Source organism: Phoca vitulina, unplaced genomic scaffold, assembly GCF_004348235.1.
Source record: "Phoca vitulina isolate PV1807 unplaced genomic scaffold, GSC_HSeal_1.0 scaffold2, whole genome shotgun sequence".
Lineage (NCBI taxonomy): Eukaryota > Metazoa > Chordata > Mammalia > Carnivora > Phocidae > Phoca > Phoca vitulina.
Genome location: NW_022589705.1, coordinates 53,970,707 through 53,997,029, shown reverse-complemented (window position 1 = coordinate 53,997,029; position 26,323 = coordinate 53,970,707). Strand labels below are relative to the sequence as shown.

Sequence of the window (26,323 nt, the reverse complement as noted above, 5' to 3'; positions counted from 1 at the left end):
GGTTTTTGTCCTTGGTTACTGCAGGTGGAGGGACCACAATGCCTGGCAGAGATCAGGAACCAGGGAGCTACTACGTGGGTGTGGACGTTGGAACAGGCAGTGTGCGTGCGGCTCTGGTGGACCAGAGGGGCATCCTTTTGGCTTTCGCAGACCAGCCGATCAACCAGTGGGAGCCTCAGTTCAACCACCACGAGCAGTCCTCCGAGGACATCTGGGCCGCATGCTGTGTTGTCACAAAGGTATGGCCACAACTGTGGCGTTCTATCCTTGCGTATGCTCCCCTGCTCCCAGCTGCTGAGCATGTCTGTTGTGCACTCCTGGTACCAGGGACAATGTTGGGATGCTTTAGCTATAGGCCTTGCCTTTTGGGAGCTCACAGTCCAGTGACAGAGACCAGTAGACGGCTAAACTATGACTCGGTAGGTGCTGGGGGCTCAGTGGCTGTGGCTGGAGCTGAGGAAAGAGTAACTTGGAGGGGCTCAGGTGGACAGGACCCAGGATGTGGAACATGAAGAGGTTCTGGTCCCATGTGACCGAATATGGAAGAGGTCACTGATAATCATAGCTAACACCTGTGCCTTCATGCGTGCCCAGTGCTATGTAGACTGTGTTAGCATGCATCGTGTATGGGAATCCTCGCAAGGACCCTAGGAAGGTAGTCCTGTTACAACCCCTATTGTATTGAGGAGGAAACAGGTGCAGAAAGCTTAGGTGACTTACCCAAGTTCATGCAGTTAGTAAGCAGCAGAGGTGGGAGTGACTCCCAACGCTGCACCCTGAGTCGCTGGACTGTCCTGCCTTCCAGGTGGACAAGTGGGAGGAGCCTCATTTTGTTCAGAGGCAACAGCATGTGCCAAGGCATGAGGGGCGAGCGCACGTGGCATGTTTGGAGAAAGTAGGGACATTGAGTTGTGCCAGACAGATGTTGATGTGGAGTGGCCTTGGATTGCAGTCCGCCCGCTGGCTCGGGGAAGGAGGAGATGCTCATTTGTCTCATCTGTTTGGTTTTAGAACCTGGTGATCCAGAGGGACAGAGATACTTTGGTTTTTTTTTCCTTTCGGAGGGAAAAATAAAGTCCTGGTTTCTCTTTTCTCTCTGTTCCTAGTTTTGTTCCTTAAATATTCATGAAGGGCTTGGTAATTTGCAGATGGACAATTCACCATTCTGTGTGTATTGATCAGTCTGTTTAAACTTTAATGAGCTCTGGGCTACTGTCAGTACCCCCAGGGAAGAAGGCAGAGAGAGGAGGTGGGCGTGGGCAGCGCCGGAGCTTTCGATAGGAATAAAAGTGGGGGCACATCTCTTCTGCCTGTTTAATTTTCCTCCTCCCTCCCCACTCTCGGCCCCTGCCTTGGTGAGAATCTTCTACTCTTTGCCCTTGGGTCTCCTTTGTTCTTTGAACATATAGCCTTTCTTGCCATTAAGGAAATTGTCAAGAAGAAAATACAATCCCCTGATGAAAAGCTACTTTAAAAAAGGTCTGCTCTAAGTACAGCTTGGTTTAATGGTAGATTTTTAATCATCTTCTGGTGGCTCGTCATCCATGTGAGCCCCATGAGCCCCATGAGTGCCGTGGGCATTTGTCCTAAGTGAGGCTGTCTCGTTGAGGCTGTTGGGGTAAAGCTGCTGGGTCTTAGGCTGTCCCCTCACATGGAGTATGGCCGTGTGGCCGTGGGCCAGCAGGCATAGCATAGGCCTGACACATCTATTCGCAGCTCATTGCTGGTGTGAGGTTTAGAGAAGGAAGGAAGGTGCCTTTCCCTGACCGTCTGGTCCTGCAAAAAGTGTGTGCCCCCTGAGCAGGGGTCATGTTTTGTTTATCTATAGTTCCCTAGATTTCCTTGCCTCTGATATGCCCAATTCATGTTTGTTGAGTACATGAATGGATGAAATGTCTGTTATTTTCATTATCTGGAATGTACTCTTACCTTCTTCACCTGCCCAACTCCTGCGCAGGTCCTTGTAATTTTCAGCATTACTTGCTCCTGGGAGCCTTCTTTGATGACCTCTGACCCCTCCCTGCCCTTGCCAACTTGAGAGGAAAGAGAAGGTGAGAAAGCCCTGTCTGCCGCCCCAGAGCCCACTGTCTTCACCTGTCCTCGCCACATAGCACTTGATCTGGTCATTATCGGATTGGGTTGTAATTGGTGACTTGCGTGGTTTCCTCAAAACCACGAGCTGAACTCTTGAAGAGAATCACCCTTATACTCCCAGCATCTAACACGTTGCCTGGCATAGCGTTGATTAATGTTACTTAGAGCTAAAAATGAACAAATAAAATTCTGGCATCCCTCATCTTGCTTAAGTGTCACATAACTGTGTGAGATAGACTGCCATTCTTTCTGTTTGACACATGAGAATATTGAGGCTCTGAAACTAACAGGTATTAGAGACAGGACAAGACCCCTAGCAAGATGGCTCCAAATCCTATTCTCCATTCCACTACTCCCACTGCCCCTAAAATTGGAGGGTCTTTAGTGGGTTGGTACTCACACATCTAAAAAGTGCTATGGGAACACATAAGTCTTGGAGGTAGACACTGTCCTTGATTTTAAGGACTTCTATCTCTTTTTGGACCCACAATCTTAATCATCCCAAGAAGATGAAAACATTGCAAGTTCGTGTCTAGCGAATACCAGCTTCCATTAGGAAAAAGGAAGAAGATAAGCTAGAGGTGTCATTCAGCCAACAGGCATTTGTCAAGTATCATCTAGTTCTCACACAATTTTCTGAGCACCTACTATGTGCTATGGTTTTTGCTAAACCCTGGAGTGTGTACAGAAGAGGTATATAACAAATTCTCTGCCCCTAAGGATGAAATAGTTAAGTTGCATGGAAAAACCCAGCACCTATGAGGCCAACGAAGTAGTGTTTTGTTCTAAGTTGTACTAGCTGTATGAGTAATGGTCGGAGGGAGGAGGAGCAGAGAGGGAGTAACCCATGTGGGATTGAGCAATAATGTTAACCTCTTACAGTCGTAGAACCTGTGTGGTTTACAAAGCACGTTCATAGCCATTTGATTGTCATACAAGGTAGGTGGGGCAGGGTGGTGGTTCCCATTTTACAGTTGAAAAGAAAAATGGAGACCCAGAGAGTTAAGTGACTTTCCCTAAGTCACCCAGGAAGTCGGCGATAAGCCTGAACTCAGGTCAGATCTTTGCCTTCTTTCCATGTCTAGCACCACATACCTTTGTTGCTTGTCTGGATTCGTGCAAGAACCTAACTGATGTCACGTATGCACTTCCCCTTTCCAATCCCTTCTCCTTTTTGCAGCTAGAATGATTTTTTTTTTTTAAAGATTTTTTTAATTTATTCATTTGAGACAGAGAGATAGAGAGAGGGAGCATGAGCAGGGGGAGTTGCAGAGGGAGAGGGAGAAGCAGGCTCTCCGCTGAGCAGGGAGCCAGATGTGGGACTCAATCCCAGGACCCTGGGATCATGACCAGAGCCGAAGGCAGAGGCTTAACCATCTGAGCCACTCAGGCGCCCAGATTTTTTTTTTTTTAATGTAACCTGATCCTGTCACTCTTATGCTCACTATCCATCCATAGCATCACACTACTATTTGGATAGAACTCAGGATCCTTAATGTGGTCTTCAGGCCCTGCCTGGTTTGGGTTCCACCTACTTTCCTGGCTTATCTCATGATGCTTGTCTCAGCTGCCTGTGTTCCAGCCACACTCTCCTTCTGTCCTGTCCCCAAGCATGCAGTGAATGCTCCTTCTAGTCCCAGGATCTTTACACACATTATTTCTCCTTCCTACAGACTCTTCCCGCCTTCTGTCAATGTATCTAACTCCTCTTCATCCTTGGATTTACACCATCTAATACACTAGTCACTAGGCATGTGTGGCTATTTAAATTTAAGTAATTAAAATAAAAAACAATTTAAAGTTTGGTTCCTCGGATGCACTGGCCACATTTCAGATGCTTGGGAGGCATGCACGGCTGGTGGCTACTGTATGGGGCAGCACAGATACAGAACATTTCCATCACTGCAGGAAGTTCCACTGGAGAGTGCTGCACCGAATCTTAGCTCAAAAGTCCAATCCTTCAAGGAGGAAGCCTTTTCTCACCCAGTATCACCTCCAAACTAAGTTCTATTTTACTTACTTACCATAGAACTTCACATGGTTTGTGAATCATCCATTTTTTGATGAATAATAAAATAATAGTCATTTTATAATCAAATAATAAAAATAAATAATCTTTGATTTTTTGAGTTGATCTCTATCTTCTAGATTTGATGTTTCTGGGGGGTAGGAACTACAGTTTGTTCACCCATATCCTAACATCTAGTAGACTCAGGAAGTGAAAGAATGAATGAGTAAAGAAATCGAGGTCTCTATATTCCCAATCAATGGAGAAGGCTTGAGGAAGGGTGTATGGCTAACCGGGACTCTGGAGAACTCTAAAAGACAACATTCAGAGCTGGAGCAATGGCATGGACAGAAGTGCTGACATGGGGATGTGAAGGAGCCAGCCAGGGTTGGGGCAGATGGGTTCCAATTGGAGGAAGAGGGGAGACTGCATTGCATGAGGGGGCAAACCTGGGACAGCTGGTTCTGAGGCCAATAGGGTATCTTCTAGAATCATCCTGAGTTTCAGATTGACTAGCAGCTGATTCAGGATGGCTTGCAAGGAACAGAAACTAAATTCAAGGATGCCAGTTAGGAGGCAGTTTCTTCTAATGAAGTTCTGGAGGCTGAGATTCCTTTGAACTATCAGCCCTGGGAGGCTAGAACTATGTCTGTCTTATTCAGCATGTGTACTCCTTGCTGGCACATACAGGTGCTTAATAATTTCTTTTTTCTTTTTTAAGATTTATTTATTTATTTGAGAGAGAGAGCGAGCGCACAGCAGGGGGAGGGGCAGAAGGAGAGGGAGAGAATCTTAAGCAGACTCCCCGCTTAGCACATGGAGCCCAAATGTGGGGCTCGATCTCACGACCCTGACATCATGACCTGAGCCAAAATCAAGAGTTGGACACAACCTACTGAGCCACCTGGGCACCTCAGTAATTTCTCTTTAATCATGAATGGTTGGGTGAGAACGTTGGCAGAGGAATAAATAAGAGTGACAAGACTGACTTTGGAAGCAAGATCTAATAGGACTTGGAGAAAGTGGAGAGGAAGGAGGTGAAGGTAGTTTTAGAATTTCCCTTCTTAGGAGAATGTTGGTGTCCTTGACATAAATGGAAGTGTTTGGTCTCCATTTCCGTTTATCTTCAAGGGACACCACCATACCTAAGCCAAGATGCTGTGTAGTCCTTCCTGGTCCAGGGTTGGATTTATGTGTTGTACTAGTCACTAGGGTAAATTTTGTTAAATAGAGTGTCTCCAGGGGCCTTGCAGGTAACATACTCCCCATACAAGCTGTATTAGCCTGTTTGCTGTTCCCACCTCGGGGTCTTTGCCCTTGGCTGTTCTCCTGCCTGCAAGAATTTCCCACCAGATTTCCCTAAGGTCAGCTCCTCAGGTCCTTTATGTGTTAACTCAAATCTCATCTTCTCAGCAACTACCTCCCTCTTTTTTGGCACTCCTCATGCCCTTATCATTTCCTAGTACACTATATGTTTTATTTGTATTAGGTATTGTCTATTCCTAATTAAATGTAGTCTCCAAAGGAGCAAGGATTTTTTTTTTTTAATATTCTCTTCCTTGTTTCCCAAATACCCAGAAGAGTGCTCAGCCTGACCCCAGAAGAGGTTTGATTATATTTGCTGACTGATTGAACGTGTGAGTAATTGAATCGTGTAGGCAACAGGGAGTGATGAGCGTGAGGGAACCAGGGATTTCATAACCCCACACACCCCCAAGGCTGACAGGCATTCAAGTCAAGATTGAAAAGAATACAGTACCATCCACAAAACTCAATTGCAAGTTGGACTCTGTGAGGCCCTAGGCTTTGACCCTTGCTCCAGAGAGAGCTAAAGAAAAAGCCAGGTATGCCTCTGACCCTCCAGTTCTCAGTTTGGAGGGTTTCAAAGGAATACTGTCCTCCCACCCAATATGGCAGAGCCCGCTGATTTAAAGCACATGCAGGATTGAACTGGTTCCCACCATCAGAACAAAGCGACGCACAATCCCTTCCCCAAATATTTGTTTGCTGCCCCATAGCTACGAGTTGACAGATGTTAGACATGGACCAGGTTACCAAATGAAGTTGCAGAAATCTTCTCTGGAAATTCTTCAGAAGAGCAATGCGCTTTCTCTCTAGCTGTGGAAGTTCCCTCGATGCCAAGTCATTGGGGTGAGTTTACTGGACTGCTTTCTTCTTCCATTAATAAGAGCATTAAAAGGAATCCTCCAGTCAGAGGTCAAGTCCCAGGTACCTTCTGGGTAGTGTGGCCTTGACAGCCATCTTTCTAGGATGGTTTAGATGGGGACGGGGTTGGGGAGTAGGGTGGTCCTACTCCTGGATCAGCATGATCATAAGACATTTTCATGTAAGGCTGGGGTTGTGGCTACCTAACCGAGTCAGATTTAAATGCATGTCACAATTATTCTTCTAGTTCTTTGTGATCGATTTCTATTGTAGAGATGGAGAGGTTGAGCCTTTGTGAGTGAAAGGGCATGAGTAGAATATAGAACTTTGTAAGTCTTCAGGGGGTTTCATAAAATAGATTGAAGAGAATATTTTCTTTGCACCTACTGGGATTTTACTCCCACCATAATTCTTGAGAAGGTTTGAGTTTATTTGGTCTTCTTGATCACTATTCCCTTTGCCTCTCATTTGTCCATGTGCTTACGTGACACAGAGCACGCTATGCTTTGTGCATAAGAAAGATTTCATGAATGTAAGTGTAGATTGGTCAGTGTCGTAAAGGTGTGCAGGGCATTCACCTCATGCTGTGGGGCAAAGATATTGCCAGCAGTCACAGATGGGTCACTAGCAGATGTTCCCCCCACCCCTGGAATCCTAAATTACAAGTCTGGAATTCTAAAACAGGGAAAAAGAAGAATTGTGTATTTTAAATGGGGATGGACACTTGTGAGTTGACTTGTGTGGGATTAAAAGGTTATTAACATTTTTTGTTTTTTAGAGAGAGCGTACATGCGCTTTTGCATGCACAAGTGGGGGCGAGGGGCAGAGGGAGAGAGAATCGTAAGCAGGCTCCACTTTCAGCATGGAATAATAGAAATAATCTATTATTTTACAACTTTAAAAATTATATAACAATGTAAAAAGTCTCCTGTTTCCTCCAACTGCAATTTCTGCTCTCAGAGGTAATCACTACTGTTAACAATTTGTTGTATACAAAATCATCCCTAGCTTATTATTTTTCAACGTTATGATGGTGCAAAAGTGATAGGCATTCCATGGAAACCATACTTCGAATTTTGGGTTTCGATTTTTTCCTGGGCTAGTGATATGTGATATGATGCTCTGTCTTAATTAGCTGGGCAGTGGTAATGAGCCGCAGCTCCCAGTGAGACCTGTAATCCTGACGGTAAAGAACCAACACACTCACACCATTCTGTAACCATTTAGATGTTCAGTTTTTCACTTCCAGTACAGTATTCAGCAAACTACATGAGATATTCAACACTTTAGTGTAAAATAGGCTTTGTGGTAGATGACTGTGCCCAACTGAAGCTAATGTAGGTGTTTTGAGCACATTTAAGGTACGCTAGGCAAAGCTATGATGTTTGATCGGTTAGGTATATTCAGTGCATTTTTGACTTAACGCTATTTTCAACTTACGATGGGTTTATCTGATGTAAGCACATCCTAAGTGGAGGAAGATCTCTATATTTTTTTAACCTTACTAACATGTCATGGATGTCTTTCCATTTCATCTTTAGCTGAACCTCTTTAAAAAATATTTAACAGTTTGAGGTATAATTTACATACTATAAAATCCATCCATTTAAATATATAATTCAGTGATAGTATTGAATTTACACATTTGTACAATTATCACTATAATCACATTTTAGGATACTTCTGCTACTTTAAAAAAGTTCCTTTGTGGCTGTTTGTGGTCACTCCCCAGCCCCAGTCATAGATAACTGTTTATCTGCTTTCTGTCTTTATAGTTACTCTTTTTTAGAAATTTCATATAAATGGAATCCTACAACATGCATTCTTTTGTGTCTGACTTCTTTCATTTAGCATAATGTTTTTAAGGTTTATTCATGTTGTTGTACTTAACAGTTGGTGCCTTTTTCTTGCTGAGTACTATTCCATTGTATGGGTATACCACACTGATTAACCATTTGATTAAACTCTGACGGACATTTGATTTGTTTCCAGTTTGGGGGTATTAATGAATAATGCTGCTATGAATATTTACATATAAACGTTTATGTTGACATATGTTTTTATTTTTCTTGGGTAAATGCTTAAGTAAAATTGCTTGGTTGTATGATAAGTTATACTTAAAAACTGCCAAACTGTTTTCCCAAAGTGGCTGTATTTTCCAGTCCTGCCAGCAGTGTGTGAGGTTTCCACTTTCTCCCGAATTTTCTAATGCTTAGTATTGTCAGTATTTTCCAATTGTGATTTAGTTTGCCTTTTCTTAATAACTAATGATGCTGAGTATATTTCCATGTACTTATTGAACATCTGTATGTCTTCTTGGGTGATGTGTATATTTAAATCTTTTGTCCATTTTGTAATTGGGTTGTTTTTTATTATTTCAGTTTTAAGAGTTCTTTATGTATTCTACACGTAGGTCTATTATAAGATGTATGAATTGCAAATATTTTCTCCAATCTGTAGCTTATCTTTTCATTTTCTTATGGTTGCATTTGAAGAGCAAAATTTAAAAATCTTGATGAAGTCAAATATATCTGTTGTTTTTCTTTTATGAGTCTTGCTTTTAAAGAAATCTTTGTCTAACTCATGTCAGAAAAATTTTCACCTACAAGTTTTGTAGTTTTATTTTATTTTTTTATTTTTTTTAAAGATTTTATTTATTTATTTGACAGAGAGAGACACAGCGAGAGAGGGAACACAAGCAGGGGGGAGTGGGAGAGGGAGAAGCAGGCTCCCCGCAGAGCAGGGAGCCTGATGTGGGGCTCGATCCCAGGACCCTGGGATCATGACCTGAGCTGAAGGCAGATGCTTAACGACTGAGCCACCCAGGCGCCCCTGTAGTTTTATATTTTACATTTAGAGATATGACACATTTTGAATTAATTTTTGTGTGCATGTGAGGTAAAAGTCTAGAAGTGTAAGTTTTTTTTTTTTCTTGCATGTGAACATTTAGTTGTTCCAGCCCTATTATTGAACAGACTGTCCTTTTGCCATTGAATTGTCTTGGTACCTTTATAAAAAATTAATCAACCATAAATGTTTAGGTTTATCTCTTATATTTCTGTTCTTTTCCATTTAATCTATAAATTTATCCTATGCCAATCCCACACTAATTATATAATGATAGTTTTATATAAAGTTGAAATCAGGCAGCTTAAGTTCTCCAACTTTGTTCTTTCTTTTCAAAAATGCTTAGGCTCTTCTACATTCTTAACATTGCTACATAAATGTTAAGAGCAGCTTGTCAATTTGTAAACAATAACAAAAAAATCCCAAATATCCAAAAACCTGCTGAAATTTTCATAGGGGTTGTGTAGAATCTGTAGATTAATTTGAGGATATTGCCATTTTCACAATGTTGAATTTTCCATTTCATGAATATAGCATATTTCTCCAATTTGTAGCTTCTTTTGTAGCAATGTTTTATAATTATTAGGGCATTGGTTTTGAATTTCTTTTGATAAATTCATTCCTGAGGGTTTTTTTTTTATGCTATTCTGAATGGAATTATTTCCTTAATTTCAGTTTTGATATGTTAGTTGCTTGTATATAGAAATACAGTTAATTTTAATATGCTAATCTTGTATCCTGTGATCCTACTAAACTTGCTTATTACTTCTAGTAGCTTTTTTTTTTTTTTGGTAGCTATCTTAGGATTTTCTGCATATGAGATCATGTTTTCAGCAAAAAAAGACACTTGATCTTCTTTCTTTCCAGTCTGTGTGCTTTAAATTTCTTTTCTTGCCTAATTGCATTGGCTGGAAACACTAGCTGCAGGTTGAATAGAAGTGGTGAAAGAGACATTTTTCTTTGTTTATAATAGGAGGGAATCATTCATTTTATCATGAAGTGTAATGTTAGCTGTAGGTTTTTGTAGATGCTCTTTATCAGGTGTGGAATTTCCCTTGTCTCTGGGTTTATTAATTTGTTTTGTTTTTCTCTCTTTTTCTGCATCTGTTGAGATGACCATTTGGTATTTGTGCTTTATTCTATTAATATGTATAATACATTAATTGATTTATGGATATAAAATCAACTTTGCATTCCTGGGATAACCCCACATGGTCATAGTATATAATACGTGTTTTGTAGTTAATATTTTGTTAAGGATTTTTACACCTATTTTCATGGCAGATACTGGCCCATAGTGTTCTTTGCTTTTGCTGTCTTTGTTTGGCTTTGATATGAGAGTAGTGCTGGCCATGTAGAATTTGTTGGAAAATGTTCCCTCCTTCACTATATCCTAAACAAGTTTGTGAAGGAATGGAATTATTTCTTCCTTGAATGTTTAACAGAATTTGCCAGTGGAGCCATCTGGTCCTAGAGATTTTTGTTTTGTTTTATTTTGTATTTGTGGGAATGTTTTAAATACAATTTTGATTTTTTAAGAATAAATCCTTCTCAAAAATTAAATGTTTTATTTTTCAAGAATAAATAAATGTGGCTTTATTCACATTCCATAGCCCCCAAATGGTTGTTTTTGATTATTTTGTCCAGCTTGATACTTTTATTTTGCTAAAAGAATTTGCCACCCCCCTTCAGAGTACCACATTCAGAAGCTACTTCTCTACGTCTTTTTAATGGCTGTACAATATTCCATTTTGCAGATGTACCATAATCTAATAAAAAATAGTTTTTCCAAATTTTAAATATATTCTTAAATAGTGATACAGTTAAATTTAATCCACATATAACTTATGCTAATAATTCACTAAAGTAGGTTCCTAGAAGTGAGTTGGCTGGGCAAAAGTTATGCACATTTTTAATTTTAATAAATTTTAATAAATTTAATAAATTTTAATAAAGTTATTCTCCAAAATTTGTACCAAATTATTACACAGTTAGAATAATGTAAGAGAAGTTCCACTTCTCTCTATCTGCCACTACTGTATACTGTTAATCTTATACATATTTGCCAATGTGAAAGGCAAAGATTGGTGTGTTTTTATTTGCATTAATTTATTTAAGTGGAGTTGGGAATCTTTTTTTATGCTCTTTGACTATTTCTTTTTATTTTATGAAGTGACTTGCCGTGTCCTTTGTTTGATTTACAATTAGATTGGTTGTCTTCGACTTACTAATTTATAGGATCTTCTGTTATTTTAGTTATATGAAACTTCTTTCTGTTTTCTGTTGTAAATATTTATTCAATTTAGCCATTCACTTTTTTTCTAGTCATAACTGTTTTCAGTCTTTTAAAAGCCTGTCTTGTAATTTATGTTTTTGTTTGTTTTTAAAACAGCAAGTTGTACAAGGGATTGATGTAAACCAAATCCGAGGGCTTGGGTTTGATGCCACGTGTTCTCTGGTGGTTTTGGATAAGCAGTTTCGTCCTTTACCAGTAAACCATGAAGGTAGGACCATTCCACTTTCTTTCCCTGGTGGTGGGAGACTGGCTGGGCCCCAGATGTAACACGAGGTCAGATGTCTCTTATTGCCAAGGGTGAGATTTAGTGGTGGAGCATGGAGGCCAGAATCATGTCCTGGAGGTTACCTGATTGGAGAACTGTTGGTGGCAGTGGTGACATGGGAGCTGGATTAGGGAGAGACTTGGCTCACTAATGCACAGAGCCACAGTAGAGAGCTCACTGAAGGAAGGACATAGGTGAGCCAAGTCCATTTAAAGGAAATAGAATAAGGTAGACAGGACCATGCATCACACAGAAGCTGGAAACAGATTGGCCTCTTTGTTTTCAGTAGCCAGACCAAAGGACATTCCCACTTAATGACATTGTCCTAATAGAGACTTGTGAGTATAATAATGAGCTGTTCCAAATGTATGTGCCACTTGGGTTCATCATCAGAAGTTTTTCATGGGTCAAGGTCTATCCCTCTTGGAAAATTTTAGCAAGTAGCACAACACTGAGGTTGCAAACCCAAAAGCCCATAGTAGTGGGTGGGTAATGAAAATGAGTAAAGTGGAACAGGTTTGAAAAAAAACCAATAGCACATGTGTGGAGATAAATTTCAACTCATTTTTAGCCTTTTCATGAGCAGAAGACATTTGGGAGTGGTGGAGAACACAGCACAGTGGAAATTGCATGTTCCATCTAAGGAGTGTGGCTCTAGGCATCATCAGCGAGTTGTTGCCAAGATAGCCATTGCAAATGTGTTTTAGGCCAAGATTGTGTTTGAGAACCCTCCGCAGTGGACACTGCTGTCGCAGTGCCCTTCTTAACAGGTGGCTATGGATACCAGGGTACACTGGGACACCATGGAACTGGAGTCAGGAACGTCCTGGATCTCAGCTCTGTTCATGCTGAGTCATGACACCTTGAGCGAGTCACTTTCCCTCTGCATTTTCTGAAAGAATTGGAATAATGAACCATAGCTTTGCTGTGAGGATTGAGAGCCTGACACCTGAATGCTCAGAAACATTTCTTCCATCCGATCATGAATTCCTAAAAAGAGAATGTGTCCCACTCACTTTTATGGACCTAATTCATAGAAGAGTGATTTATATAAATTACATGTGCTGGAAAAAGTATGCAAGTGGATGAATGGTTAGAACACAGTGGTAATGATGTCCATCTTTCTACACACACACACACACACACACACACACACACACACACACAGACTTTTCCCCCTTTTTGCCACATTTATTAGCACCTCCCATGTGCCCAAGCCCTGTCTCATTAAGTGTTGGGATGTCAAAGACAAACATGAATGTTCCCTGTTCTCAGTGGCTGATCACTGGCTCACCTGGCATTGTTCTGGCTTAGGAGGGCAGAACAGCCCCAATCTGGGCCACTTCAGAAAGCACAGACCGAAGAAATGGGCCTGGGCTAGCAGACCTCAGCTTGCAGCAGCAATAAGCACTCTCCAGTTATGAGATATGTCCAGCCATGGATCTGGCCCCTTGGGGAGGCTGTCAGCGCTTCCTTGATTGACTTGCTTTCAGTTGTGACCAAGTAATGGTCTCTTAGGGATGATGTTGGATGAGTTCTCATTTGAGGTGGACTTTAGATGTTAACAGCCCTAGGTTCCAAGGGCTCTAACCTCTGATCTGCTAAAATGCATGGTTTTTAATTCTGGCTTTATATTAGAATCAACCTGGGATTTTTTAAAGTCCCCAATTCATGAGCCTTATCTCCAAGATTTGTATTCGCTTGGCTTGTGGTGAGAGGAGGGCATCAGTATTGTCAAAGTTTCCTCCATAGTTCTGGTATGTAGAGAGAATCACTGGGTGCAGCTGAATGGGCAGCTAAGATACCAGGAACAAGAAAGAACACTTGAAGTGGAAGAGAAGAGTTCCTTGTTAAGCCTGCTTACATATGCACCCTCTCTGGGTGCCATCTTTTTTCTCATTGTAGGTGGAATTGCCTCCTGTTAACAGGCCTTCTATTAAAACGGTAGTTAGGTTGCAACCCAAATTATAAGTGTTGAAATAATTTTATTCCACCAAAAAGGTTAAAATGTACCCATTCATCAAATGCATCCAGCAGCATGTGCCCCTTACCAGCTTCTTGCCTTTCAACGGGTTCTATTAAGGTTAGATTTTATCTGAAATGGATTATCTTGTGCTAGAAAATGAAATTTGAATTTTAAAGGTGACTCAAAGGTTGTTTCAAGACTTCTTATGCCTGCATGGCAGTGAACAGCTCTTGGTTAACTGGAGTAATTGTGAGGAGCAGGCAGTGAGGTCAGGAAATTAACCAACACCATTTAAAGGCAAACCCACAATACTGGCAAAAATATAAAGATGGTAACAAAAAAAAAGAAAAGGGAAAAAACCCCAAGTAAATTAAGTACAGTAGTTTAAGAACATTAATCATGACTACATGATAAAACATTCTCATTTTAGCCTCTTCTTGTTTGATCTTCTTTCCTTTGGAGATTAGACAGCCCCCAGGTTGGACCGTGGAGCCAGTGCTGCCTGCTTCCAACTCTGTAACCCCCCCTAACTCACAGCACAACTCTGCTTGGGTCATCCCAGCCACAGGAGCTCTTGGGAGCAAGAAGCAAGGGTGGTAATTCAGGGTCGGGGAGGGAGTTATCACTTAGGCTACTCTGCAATAGAAACCTAATATTGAGATGTTTTTGCTAATTCATAGTGATTTCCCACAAGCATACCTCCTGTGAGACATTCAGAGTGTTAATTGAATGAATACATGGATGAATAATCTGCCCATGGGTAAACTGACTGTATAACCCAAATTCTGCTCTAGCAGTTGCTTTTTTTTTTTTTTTAATTTTTTAAAAGATTTTATTTATTTATTTGACAGAGACACAGCGAGAGAGGGAACACAAGCAGGGGGAGTGGGAGAGCAGGCTCCCCACTGAGCAGGGAGCCCAATGTGGGGCTCGATCCCAGGACCCTCGGATCATGACCTGAGCTGAAGGCAGCTGCTTAACGACTGAGCCACCCAGGCGCCCCTAGCAGTTGCTTTTAATTCTCTTAAAACATGACACTTTCTAAGGCCTGTGCTTTGTTTCACGTGCTGACCCTTTCATGTTAGAGCCTCCTTCCTCACCATCTTCACCTGGCTGACCAGCGGCCAGTCATTTTCAGAACTAAATGAAAGCTTCCCTGCCTTCTGGAAGCTCTCTGTGCAGCCTCGGGCTCAGCTGTGCATAGCCGCCTCTGTGCTCCATGTCCCACTTCTGTTCTGACTGTTGACTTACCTGGGAGACTGGCTTTGTCTGTCCAGCCACATGCTGCATACAGGCAGGACTGTGGCATATTCCTCCCGGCATCCCAGCACCCTGCACTGTGCCTGGCAGGTAACAGGTGCTCAGTGAGAGATTAAATGAGCTTTCAGTGGAGTCCTTGATTTGTGATTTTCTATAAGAACTGGAAAATGATTAACTTCCTATTTTTTGTTCACAATGCGAATCATTAATAGATAATCTTCATATATATATGTAATAAGCTAATAGAGTCTCACAGTTTCATTGTGAGACATGCCCCGCACCTGTTTTGAGAGCCTCTTCCTGTAGAGGCAGTAGGAGCTGGAAAGTCGTTCCAGTTGAAAGTTCAGCGACAGGTGTTTTTGTCTTGAAGCTGCTGCAGTTGCATTTATACAATATTTAAGAAGCAGTATTGACACTGTTCCCCCTTTTTTTTTTTTAGATTTATTTATTTGAGAGGGAGAGAGAGCACGCGGAGGGGAGAGGCAGAGGGAGAGGGGGAGAGAATCTTAAGCAGACTCTGTGCTGAGCGTGGAGCCCATGGTGGGACTTGATCCCATGACCCTGAGATCATGAGCTGAGCCGAAACCAAGAGTCAGATGCTTAGCCAGCTGCGCCACCCAGGTGCCCTGACATTGTCCCCCTTAACACGCACACATACACACATGCATGTGTATGCATGTGTGCACTTGTGTGTGTGTGTGTGTTTACCTACACACCCACAGTCTGATTCTGTGATGTTTCTGGGATGAGACCTGGACATCAATGTTTTTAAAACTACCCTGGGTGGTTCTAATGTGCAAGGAGGGTTGAGATCCAAAACTTTAAGCAATGATATTATACAATATAATCGCTCAGCTATTTAAAAATAAATCTTAGGGGCACCTGGGTGGCTCAGTCGTTAAGCATCTGCCTTTGGCTCGGGTCATGATCCCAGGGTCCTGGGATCGAGCCCCGCATCGGGGTCCCTGCTCAACGGGGAGTCTGCTACTCCCTCTCCCTCTGTCCCTCCTCCCTGCTTGTGCGCTCTCTCTCTCTTGCTCACCCTCAAATAAATAAAATCTTAAAAAAGAAACCAAACAAATCTTAGATGTCTCTCTGGAAGGTTTCAGGTATTTCCTCTTATTTTCCAAGTATTACTGTTGTTTGAGGAGCTTCTGTGGGACCTGAACCCCCCAGCAGGCAAAGCTGAGACTGAGTCCTTGCCTCATCATGGTGATGATGACCTGACTTCCATATTTTCTTAGGTTGGCATTTTTTTTCTGTAAGTTTTAAAGATTCTTTTTCAGAGACATGGCAAAATAAGGAAAATAAAATTCGTAGCCTCTTGTGTACCCACTACTGAGGATAAAGAGATGAAAATTTGCCATCTTTACCACAGACTTTTTTTAAGGGAAGAACTACTTGAAGCTTTGGCTCATGTCCACAGCCCCCCCACCCCCGCACCTGGCAGGTGACCAGGCTGCTGTAGTTGGTGTTCACAAACACGTTGTTGCTGTGCTTTCCCAACATATGTGTCTACCCTCAACAACAAACAATATATATGGTGTTTAAAAATATCCCAGCTGGTAGCATTATTCATGTTGATATGTGTAGCTTGAGTTTAAGTTTGTTGTACCAATTTATTTATCCATTCTCTCAGCACAGATCTGTTTCAAAGCACGCTATATGCTTTTCCAAGCTGTGAGATAGGAGGCATGTCTTAAATCTTGGAGTCAGTTTGTCATGGAAAACGACCCAGGTCAGAGAGTTGTTTTGAGGATTAAGTGAGATGCGAATAAAATGTTTAGCACAGGGCTTGGGGCACGCACACACACACATACACACAGCTTTATAAACATTTGTTATTAGCAAAGATATATAATTGCTACAGCTCTTCTGCAATTGCAGAATAATGTGTGAAGGGCCTGGTTCAATTACTGTTGGGTCCCCTTTTATCTTTCCCTTTTATTATCTCCCAGTTTATTCATTGCTGCTCTCTGCATGTTGCCATCCAGGAAGCAGAGGACTGTAAAAAGACTATTGGCTTGCCCATTAGTACATGAGGAATTAATTGAGGCCGTGGAAGGGAGAAAGGGACAGTTTCTTCCTGTGTGGGCTGCAGGATGGTAGAGGTCGGATGTGAGGTGCATGCTTGCGCTGCCTTTCCAGCTGGTTTTAAATTCTGTTTCTTTTTTCTTCTTCTTCTTGAGAGCCTACTATGTGATAGGTACTTGCCTTTATGCGCATTGCCTTGTTCGGTGAATGAAAAATCTCAATTAACCCTTAAATGCTATTAGGTGTTGTTATCCCTGTTTTCTAGGTAAGGACACTTAGGCTAAGAAAAATTTAATGACTCTTGTGATGTATCTTCACCTGTAACTGAAATAGTGCACGTTCCCCATGAGGTCCGCCTGATCCCCAAACTGAAAATAATTCCATTGCTTCCCACTCCATGAAACCGAGAGAGGGGGATAAAACAGCTAAGTTAACTGATTTTAATCAAAGTGACTAGAAGAAGTGGGGCTATAAGCAGATAAAAGCCATCGTATGGATGTAGTTGGCGTGTTATATTGGATATATTATTCTGTTGAAGTGTCTGTCCAAACAGATCTAAAAAAGCCAACGTATTGTTTTAGGCTTACTTCATAGGCTCTTTTCCCGAAGATAGACCCAGAAAAGGTTTTCTGGAACAGAAGGGATAGGACAGGAGGGGAAGAAGTTGGGAGAGAATGAATGAGAATCTAATTAATGGCTGGATCTCAACCGGTTTTAATGTCGACATTTGACCCTGGGGTGACACTTAAAGGACACATCGCACCAAGGCAAATCCAAGGCTTGGGTGGAATGTACTAATTCATGTTGGTGGTAGCCCTCTCCCTTGCTGTTGCTGATGTATGAAATTATAGTAGTTGTGCAGATTGGTGCCCTTGGGATTCTTGAAGTGCCCCCTTGAAGTAGAAGGCTAAGATTATGCGTGTGTCTTCCCCTCTCTCGTTTCTGCTAGGGGATCCCCGCCGAAACATCATCATGTGGCTGGACCACCGGGCGGTCAGTCAGGTCCACAGGATCAACGAAACCAAGCACAGTGTCCTGCGGTATGTCGGTGGTGTGATGTCCGTGGAGATGCAGGCCCCGAAGCTTCTGTGGCTCAAGGAGGTGAGCGCCTAGGGTGCAGCGAGCATGCTAATCACAGCCGGGGATTCTGCTGATGTCGGATCCATCTGTACCAGGCGCCGTGCTAAAGTCTGTTAGGTTTGATTTTTCCCAGCAGCTCTCTGATGAAGGTTGATCCCAATTTATTGATTACGTTGCAGTTAAATCATTCCTGTTTTTAAGTGCTAACTTTAGGCAGGCACAGTGATAAGTGTTTGACACAGATTATCTTTTTGAATCCTAGCAGCCACCTTATGAAGGTAGGGGTTGTCTCTTTTTGGGGGGAGGGGGTGAGGGTTTTCTGTAGACAAGAAAACTAAAGCTAATAGAGATTAACCAACTCACCCAAAATGACATGATAAGTATGTGGCAGAGCCAGGGTTGGAACCTGAGCCTGGTTGACTCCAAAATCAGTTCTCTTAATATCCAGGACTCTCCTGGAGTTCAGAGGCTGATTACCATTCAATAGAAAGTAGCAGAGCTGGGCTTTAAGTCCACATCTTCTGACCAGAACCTTCTTTCCCTGTGCACTTGTATCCCCCGAGGATTAATCTGACCTTGGTGGCATGTTGGGGTTTTTCATGTCACCTGAACTTGAGTTTCCATGTCCTTGAGTGATACGGTGATCTCTGGATGGAGCCCTTGCAGGTGATTCCTGTTTCCAGATGTTCAGATCCATTATGAACTGTGGATAATGGTGATGTCAGCTTCATGGTGCCCAGTAGGGATGGATGTGTGAGAAAGTTCAAGTCCTCTGGGAACCTCAGGGACTTGAAAATTCCCAGGTGGTCTGGTGAGGAGAGAATCCATCTAATGAGTAAGACCTGGCATGATTTATTTACTGGCTCTGGGGTTTCAGGTGATCTGAGTCTTCAATTACTCAAAATGTATATGGGGGTGAGGGGAGCGTAAGGGTGCTGAGGAGGTGTCCCTGGATTGCCACCGAGAGCAGAAGAGACAGAAGCAAAGAGGGCATCAGTAATCAAGGGAGGTTTGGCTTGTTACCTGGTTAGCATATTGAGCTGTTGTGTAAGCTTTAATTTGCAAAAAGCCTTCTATATTTATTAAGAGTCTGAAAACACAGAGCGTTTTAGGAGTCAGGGGTTTCTGACCCTACTGGCATCATCTTATGTGACTTTGAGCAAAGCAGTTCTCATCCGAGGCCCCACTTTGTCCATCTATAAAGTGAGAGAGCTGGTCTGAACCAGTTTGAAAACGTGATATAAATATATCCTGAAATACCAATCAGAATATAGAACTACTCCGCACTGCCCACACCTTCTGCTTTGTGTTCTGTAGACGTTAATTGATTTAATCTTAGCAAGCTCTGCCTGATAGACAGCATGGGAAACTGAGGCTGACAGAGATAGCAGCATGATTTTCCTAAACAGATGGTAGAGCCAGAATTTAAACCCATGTCTGCTGGCCTTCAAATCCCAGCTCGCCCCATCATGTTATGCTGCACTGAAATCCCTCTTTAAAGTGTGTCACTTAGGGTAGGACCAGGAACAGGGGAAGTGGTGTTTTTAAACCAGCCTAAACACGCTGCAAGGAAACAGATGGGTTGGATACATCACACCCTTCTTGGCCACAGGTAAGGAAGAGCTGTACTGAATTAAGGGAGGAGGATCAGGTAGGTGGTCATTGGTACATCCTCAGGGCCTTATTGAGCACCTGCTTCATGGCTGGCTTGGGGCTGTATATCCCAGGAGGTCTGAATACACATCTGGTGTGAACCTCTCTGGATGCTCAGCACTGTGTGCTTGAGATCAAACTGTACTAAATAAAGCACATAGAAAATAATTAGGTTCTAGATTGCATGACAGTCAGTGATTATGACCTCCAGAGACTGACCATCCATCCATCTAATTAGTTCCATTTCAGAGTTTTCTGAGAAAGGCCTGAAACATTATTTCATCGTGTATTTAACTACCTGATGGTTGAGCCTCAAAACGGTTTTTAAAATTTCTTAAATTTATTTTTATTTATTTATTTTTGATAAACACATACAGGAATCCATGCTGAGAATTCCTTTGATTTTTATCATGATTACAAATTCAAATAAAAGATATTGTCTAATACCAGTTTTAGCATTTTCTCCTTAAAGCCTGACCCAGATGGCTTATGACCCTCTTCTGACTTGAAGGTGTAAATGAATCATCTGGGGATCTTGTTAAATTGTAGATTTCTGATTTAGTACTCCTGGGGTAGGGACTGAGAATTGGCATTTCTGACAAGCTCCCAGGCGATGCTGATGTTGCTGGCCCAGAGACTTATAAAACCACTTCTAGTTCGAGAAGCTCTGTGCTTTATATCCTGAAGAGCACGTATTTGTGGAGAATCAGGAGATGGTACCTTCTTTTGAATGGGGCTATTGGAGACTGGGGTACCAGGAAGTTAGATACTTTCAAAGAGTTGTTCAACAGCACATCAGAGTCAGAACGTGACTCTGTGCTAAGCTCATGGGGCTGTCATTTGTTTACTCCCTTATTCGCTCTTTAATTCACCAAATATTAACTGAGGTTCTGCTGTGACCCAGCAGTGTCACAGGCACTGGGGACACAAGCACAAAGAGTACTCAGGCTTACCCTTGAGGGGCCCAGTGTCCTCTGGGGCAGTGGTGGGGAAGCAAAGGGGGGGTTTGGGTGGAGGAAAGAGACACGGAACCAGAACTGTCAGAAGATGTTCTAAGCACCTTGATAAAGGAATATGCAAAGTGCTTTCGGAGAAAATAATTTGCTTCCGGGAGGAGTTCTTGAAGATGAGTCTCAAGATAGGAGTGGAGGTTTTGCCTAATAGAGAAGACAGGGAGGAAATTCTAGAGAAAGACTATGGTTCGTTTTTGGTAAGGTACGTAGGTCCTGGGATGAGAGCCCAGGATGCTTCTCTGAGTGTAGTAGGAGATGAGGCCAGGTAAGTAGCCTGGGCTCAGTTTGTTAAGGGCTTATTTGGTGATAGATGGTTTTTAAGCAAGGGGGAGGGAATGTCTTAGATACCTTTGGCAGGGATGAAGAGACTGGATTAGGGGTGAGGAAATGTGTGTGTGTGGGAGTAAGAACCAGTTTTCATACTTTCCTGATTATAGCACTTTGTTGACTTTGCTTTGCTCTTAGGATAAATTCCAAAATTTGTAACACAGCCCAGAAGATGGTATGTGATATCATTTTCACCTCCCCCTTTCTGCTTACTGTGTGTCCCTCACCTTGCTCACTCTATCCACCGGGACCCCGTCAGGGTGTCTCAAACATGCTCTGTTCTTTGCCACCTCCGTCTTGACTAGGGGTTGGCAAACTCCAGTGCATGGGCCACATCTGACCTGCTGCTTGCTTGGGATGTTTTGGGAGCAAAGAATGGGTTTTACTTAAAATGGTTGAAAAAGGATTCAAAAGGAGAATGATGTTTTGTAACTTGTGAAAATTATGTGAAATTCAGATTTTTGGGGCCACAAAGTTTTTTTTTTTTTTTGGGGGGGCCACAAAGTTTTATTGAAACACAGCCACACTCATTTATGTTTTGTCTGTGGCTGCTTTTGTATCACATTTACACCTTCAAGACAAATGCATCACAGTGACAGAGCTGAGTAGTTGAGACAGAGACTGTGTGCCTACAAGGCTGAAAATATTTACTCTGTAGACCGTTAGAGAAAAGTTTGCTGACCCCTGGTCTTGGTGATGTGATGCTGTCCTTTCTGCCCCTGAATATTCTTCCCTCTACTCAACACCGATCCTAACTTATCATTCAGGTTTCAGCTTTACTGTTATGTCTTCAGAAAAGCCTTGCCTGACTCTCCAATAAATTAGAGATCTCTTTCCATTGCCCTCTTACTTCACTGTATCTTTCTTAAATTGTAGTGATGTATTATTTTGTATGATGATTTGCATGGTGCTTGGGTCTTCCCACCACTGTAATCCATGGGGGGGATGGAGAGCCTATCCATTTTGTTCATGGCTGTTTCACTACCCCTAATCAGCCTGCCGTATAGTAGGTAGTCAGTAAGTAGTTTTGAGTAGGGGCTCGGTAAGGGGCTTTTGCAGTCCCCCAGGTGAGAAGTCATGAGGCGTAAAGTAGGCACTGTGGGGTGGAGAAGAGATAGGTTCCAGAATTTTTAGAGCATACTATCAGCAGGATATGGAGGCTGATTGGCTATGAGAAGCGAGCGAGATGGCAGAGTCAGAGCTGACCACTCACTTTAGTACCGCTGTCATTCGTGGGCTCCTTGTCCTTAGCCTGGAATCTGATGACATCGGGAGTCGGGCAGAATCTGGAGTTCAGACTTCCCAGAAGACCCAAGTGATAGACTAGGACCACCGCAGCTCTTGGGCAAAGTCACGCGGGTCCTGGTTCTGCAATGTGGAATTTTAATCATGTCCTTTACATTTAAAATTTGTGTGTTTCAGGTTGATGTATGTCTCCTTAATAAGAATTGTCAGATAAAAGGAGAAATGCCATTTGAATTTTTCATAACCCCCAGCAGTCTGGCTTTTCCATTTGGTCTCAATGATTCTGACTCTCATCTTAATGAAGGCCAAATGTAAATTAAGTTCTGTCAAGGCTGGAACAGCTGGAGTCTCCTATCTTTATAAACATGAAACATTGCAGGGTAACAAGGTGCAGACTGGGGAAGGTCAAGAGAGTTAAGGGCTGATGCCGATCCTGACAGCTCAGTGTTAATGGAAGATAATTAACTGGTGTGTAGGGGCTTCGTGGAGATCTTCCAATCCGACTTTTAACTCATTTCCTCTTTTTGCCATTGTCAGCAGAGCAGAAAGCTAATCATTTTATAGTTTGAGATTTTCATTGTTCTTTCCCGACTGGAACCGACTGGCTGGAATGTCTGAGGATTTTGTTGATGGGTTTAGAAGATCTGTCTGCCCCCGCCTCCCCCATCTCTCCCCAGTTCATGCCTCTGTGCTTCTGTTCCCCTGATAGCGTGCTGGGAAAATGAAGAAATGATTCTCTGGTTCTAATGTGCCTTTTGCTGTATATGTAGATTCTTTGGAGGAAGCTGGGAGTTGGGATGCCTAGAGAGGTGGTTTGATAACTAACTGTTAGCTGTGGAAGGTGTGAGTGGAGTGCTTTTTGTGAGAACTATTGAAACAAAACAAAACAAAACTCCGTGAGAGGTCAAGAAAGCCTGGTTCTAGTCCTTTCTGTGAAGTAAGAGGCTTGTCCCAGCTCATTTTTAGTTCCTTGTCTGGCCTCATTCTTTCCTTCTTCTTGACTGTATAATAACATCTATTACCTTAGATTTTTTCTTGCTTGAAATTCTGTGGAAGATAATGTTAATTTCCTTTCTTTGAAATATACCATTTCTTTTTTAATGGCAATTATGGTGGGAACTACAGTCTTTCTCTGTGAGTTACTCTGGCTTTAAATTGCATGTATAGGCCTATTATTGTTCACCCACATTCATCAGACCTTAGCAGTAGAGCTGATATAAGATATTGGGGAAATTTGGGGGATAAATCACAGTTCTGTAACAGAAGTAAAGTACAGGATTTGAAGCCAGACACACTTGGATTTAAATCACTCTCTGCCATTTACCAATTCTGGGACCTCAGACGAATGAAATCAACTTCTCTGAGTCTCACAGTGTTGAGCTGTAAAATGAGAATAGTAGTGTCAGCCTTGTGCAACTATTATAATTTAGTCAGATATTTGTAAAGCACTTTATGCAAGTAGATATTCAGATAGTAGTTACATCTTCACTTCCATTGCATTTAAAAAAAAAGTTTGTTCTACTGATGGTCATGTCAGTAATATCCTATCACCAACTGAAAGAATTTTAAAAACTAGAATATCTTATTTCACGTAGTTGGCTGTAATGAGTGGTATTTTTCCTGTTTGACTAATAGCTAAGGAAAGCATCTAAAAACCACCATGAGGTTGTCAGAGACAATCATAGAAAATATCCAGTATAATAGTACAAAACATATTTTCAGAGTCATTCATTTATGTGACTCATCCACATCCTATGTGTAATCCCTATACCAGAAGGCAGCCGACTTTGAACTTTGAAGCAGGTTTACCTAATACCTTCTACTGTTTCCCCTGAAATTCACCATTGCCTCCAGCCTCAGCATTATTTTATTTCACAAAGATTATTTTATTTACTCTTCACACCCGACTTGTGGGGTCGATATGATCTCTTTTTGTGGGTAAGGAAACTGAAACTCAGAAACATTAAATGACTTACAGTCTCATACTGGGTGAGCAAACCTCCGTCGGGAGCCATACCACAGCTCTGCGCCCTGTACCCGTCCTGTGGGGGCCTCTGTAATCCACTATCGGGATCCAGAAGTGGTCTTTGCCTTCAAGAGATTATAGTCTGATGGGAGAAGAAAGATAACAGCTCACCTGAGCAATCAGATCGGAGAAAGGAAACAGGTGAAGACAGTAGCTAAAGCGTATATAGTGCTAATTATATATCTAGCACTTTTCCAAGCATTTTATCCGTGCTAAACTCCTCTAATCCTCACTTCCACCCTATGAAGTATCAGATGATGAAACAGGCTCAGAGATGTTAAGCAACTTGCCCAAGGTCACTAAGCTAATAAATGGCAAGGCTGGGATTGGAACCTTGGCATTTCAGATCTAGAATCTGGGCTTATCACCATTTCTCCCAACCGCCTTCTTCAAGTGTTTGCCTTGCAGGGTTTGGATAGGTTAGTTCAGGGAAGAAATTTGTAAGTGATAACTTCAGGAGCCTCTGAGGCCAGGGAGAATGGATGGTGGGTTCATTTTTTTTTTTTTTTCCTTTAACAAATATTGTTTATTGTCTCTTGTGCAATAGGTACTGTGTTGGGCGTTAGAGATTCCAAAGTAAGCAAGACAGGTAAGGGCCCTGGGTAGGCTTCTGAGAACTTAGATTCTAGTATAGAGAGGCAGAAACTAGACAAAGAGACAAATACACACATACACACACACACACACACACACACACACACACAAAGTGATTATATTTTCTGGAAAATGCTATGAAGGAAAAATACAGATGAACAGATTTGGCATGGCTGGCATGTTCTCTTTTGGGAGGTTTTGTTTGACCTGAATGATGATGATTTCAGGAAGAAAGGACAGCAGATTCATGAAGGGATGAAAGTACCTGTGAGATCAGCAGAGGAGGTCAGCAGGGCTGGGAGGGTGTGAACAAGGCAGAAAGTAGTGGGAGGTGGGTTGGAGCACTGGGTAGAGACCAGCTCCTGCATGGCCTTGAGGCCATGGGCAAGAATTTGGATTTTATTCTAACAGTAGTGGGGAAGGGTCAGTGGATTTTAATCATAAGTATGACATGATCTCTGGTTTATGATGTAGAAATCACTCTGGCATAGTACTGGGTAGGTAATATTTGTATAACAACAAAGTTTACATTATAATGTTAAAAGGAAAAATTACAAAACTGTGCAGTCTTATGAATATATTTGTTTTAAGAAATTATCAATATAGAGGGGGGCCTGGGTGGCTCAGTCTGTTAAGTGTCTGCCTTCGGCTCAGGTCATGATCCAGGGGCCCTGGGATGGAGCCCGGAATTGGGCTCCCTGCTCAGAGGAGAGCCTGCTTCTCCCTCTGCCTCTGCCTCTCCTCCCCACTCGCGTGGCTCTCTCTCTCTCTCTCCTTCTCTCTCTCTCTCAAATAAATAAAATCTTTAAAAAAAAGTTATCAGTATAGAAAAAAACTGGCTATGTATACAAAAAACGTTAACAATGGGGCAATAGTTTGCTACTGTTATAGCACAGTGCTCACGCTTTTATTACTTCTTGGTAATTTTTCATGAAAAAAATAATCTTGTAGTCCTAGCTAACCTTTCTGTTTTATACTACTTCATCATTTAGCGTAGGATTTTTTTCTTCTTGGGCATGTTTTCCTTAAAAGCCCCAACACAGTATTATTACCCCATTATACAGATGAAGAAAACAAGACCCAGAGGGCTTAAGTAGCTTCCCCAAAGCTACACAGCAAATACAGGTGGCGCCAGGATTCTCCCCAAATCCAGCCTTCCTCCAGCTCCTGGGCTCTGCCCATCGGGCCTTGCTGCCTGTTCTCAAAGAGCACTTGTTTCTTACGACACGGCAGGGCTGCCGCCTGGCAGCTCACAGGCCGAATCTGGTCCCCAGATGGGTTTTGTTTGACCTTACCCTGTGCTTGAAAACAAAAACAAAAATAAAAACTTTTTTTTTTGAATTAGTTTTCAACATTTAAAAACTAAGAAATTTCACATAAAAATCCAGATTTTCTGCTTCTTTAGAAGAAATAACCAAAGGATTTGGCAGTCGGGGGCCCACATTCCCA

At 42.2% G+C, this 26,323-nt stretch overlaps 1 protein-coding gene across 14 annotated transcripts in view; it reads left to right on the top strand.

Moving 5' to 3' along the window:
- FGGY (FGGY carbohydrate kinase domain containing) overlaps window positions 1-26,323 on the top strand; it is a 427,695-nt gene that overhangs the window by 18,687 nt on the left and 382,685 nt on the right. For 8 of the 14 annotated variants that reach the window (XR_004302223.1, XM_032427727.1, XM_032427744.1 and 5 more), the window contains 3 exons: window positions 25-239; window positions 11,508-11,619; window positions 17,886-18,037. Coding sequence is in view for 11 of the 14 variants with exons in the window: in XM_032427744.1 (XP_032283635.1) it covers window positions 25-239; window positions 11,508-11,619; window positions 17,886-18,037 (479 nt within the window). In the remaining 3 variants the exon portion in view is untranslated. Of the gene's footprint in view, window positions 1-24; window positions 240-1,957; window positions 2,052-11,507; window positions 11,620-17,885; window positions 18,038-26,323 lie in introns of those variants that run through there. The other 6 variants (XM_032427768.1, XM_032427784.1, XM_032427777.1 and 3 more) reach the window with 5 other exon arrangements.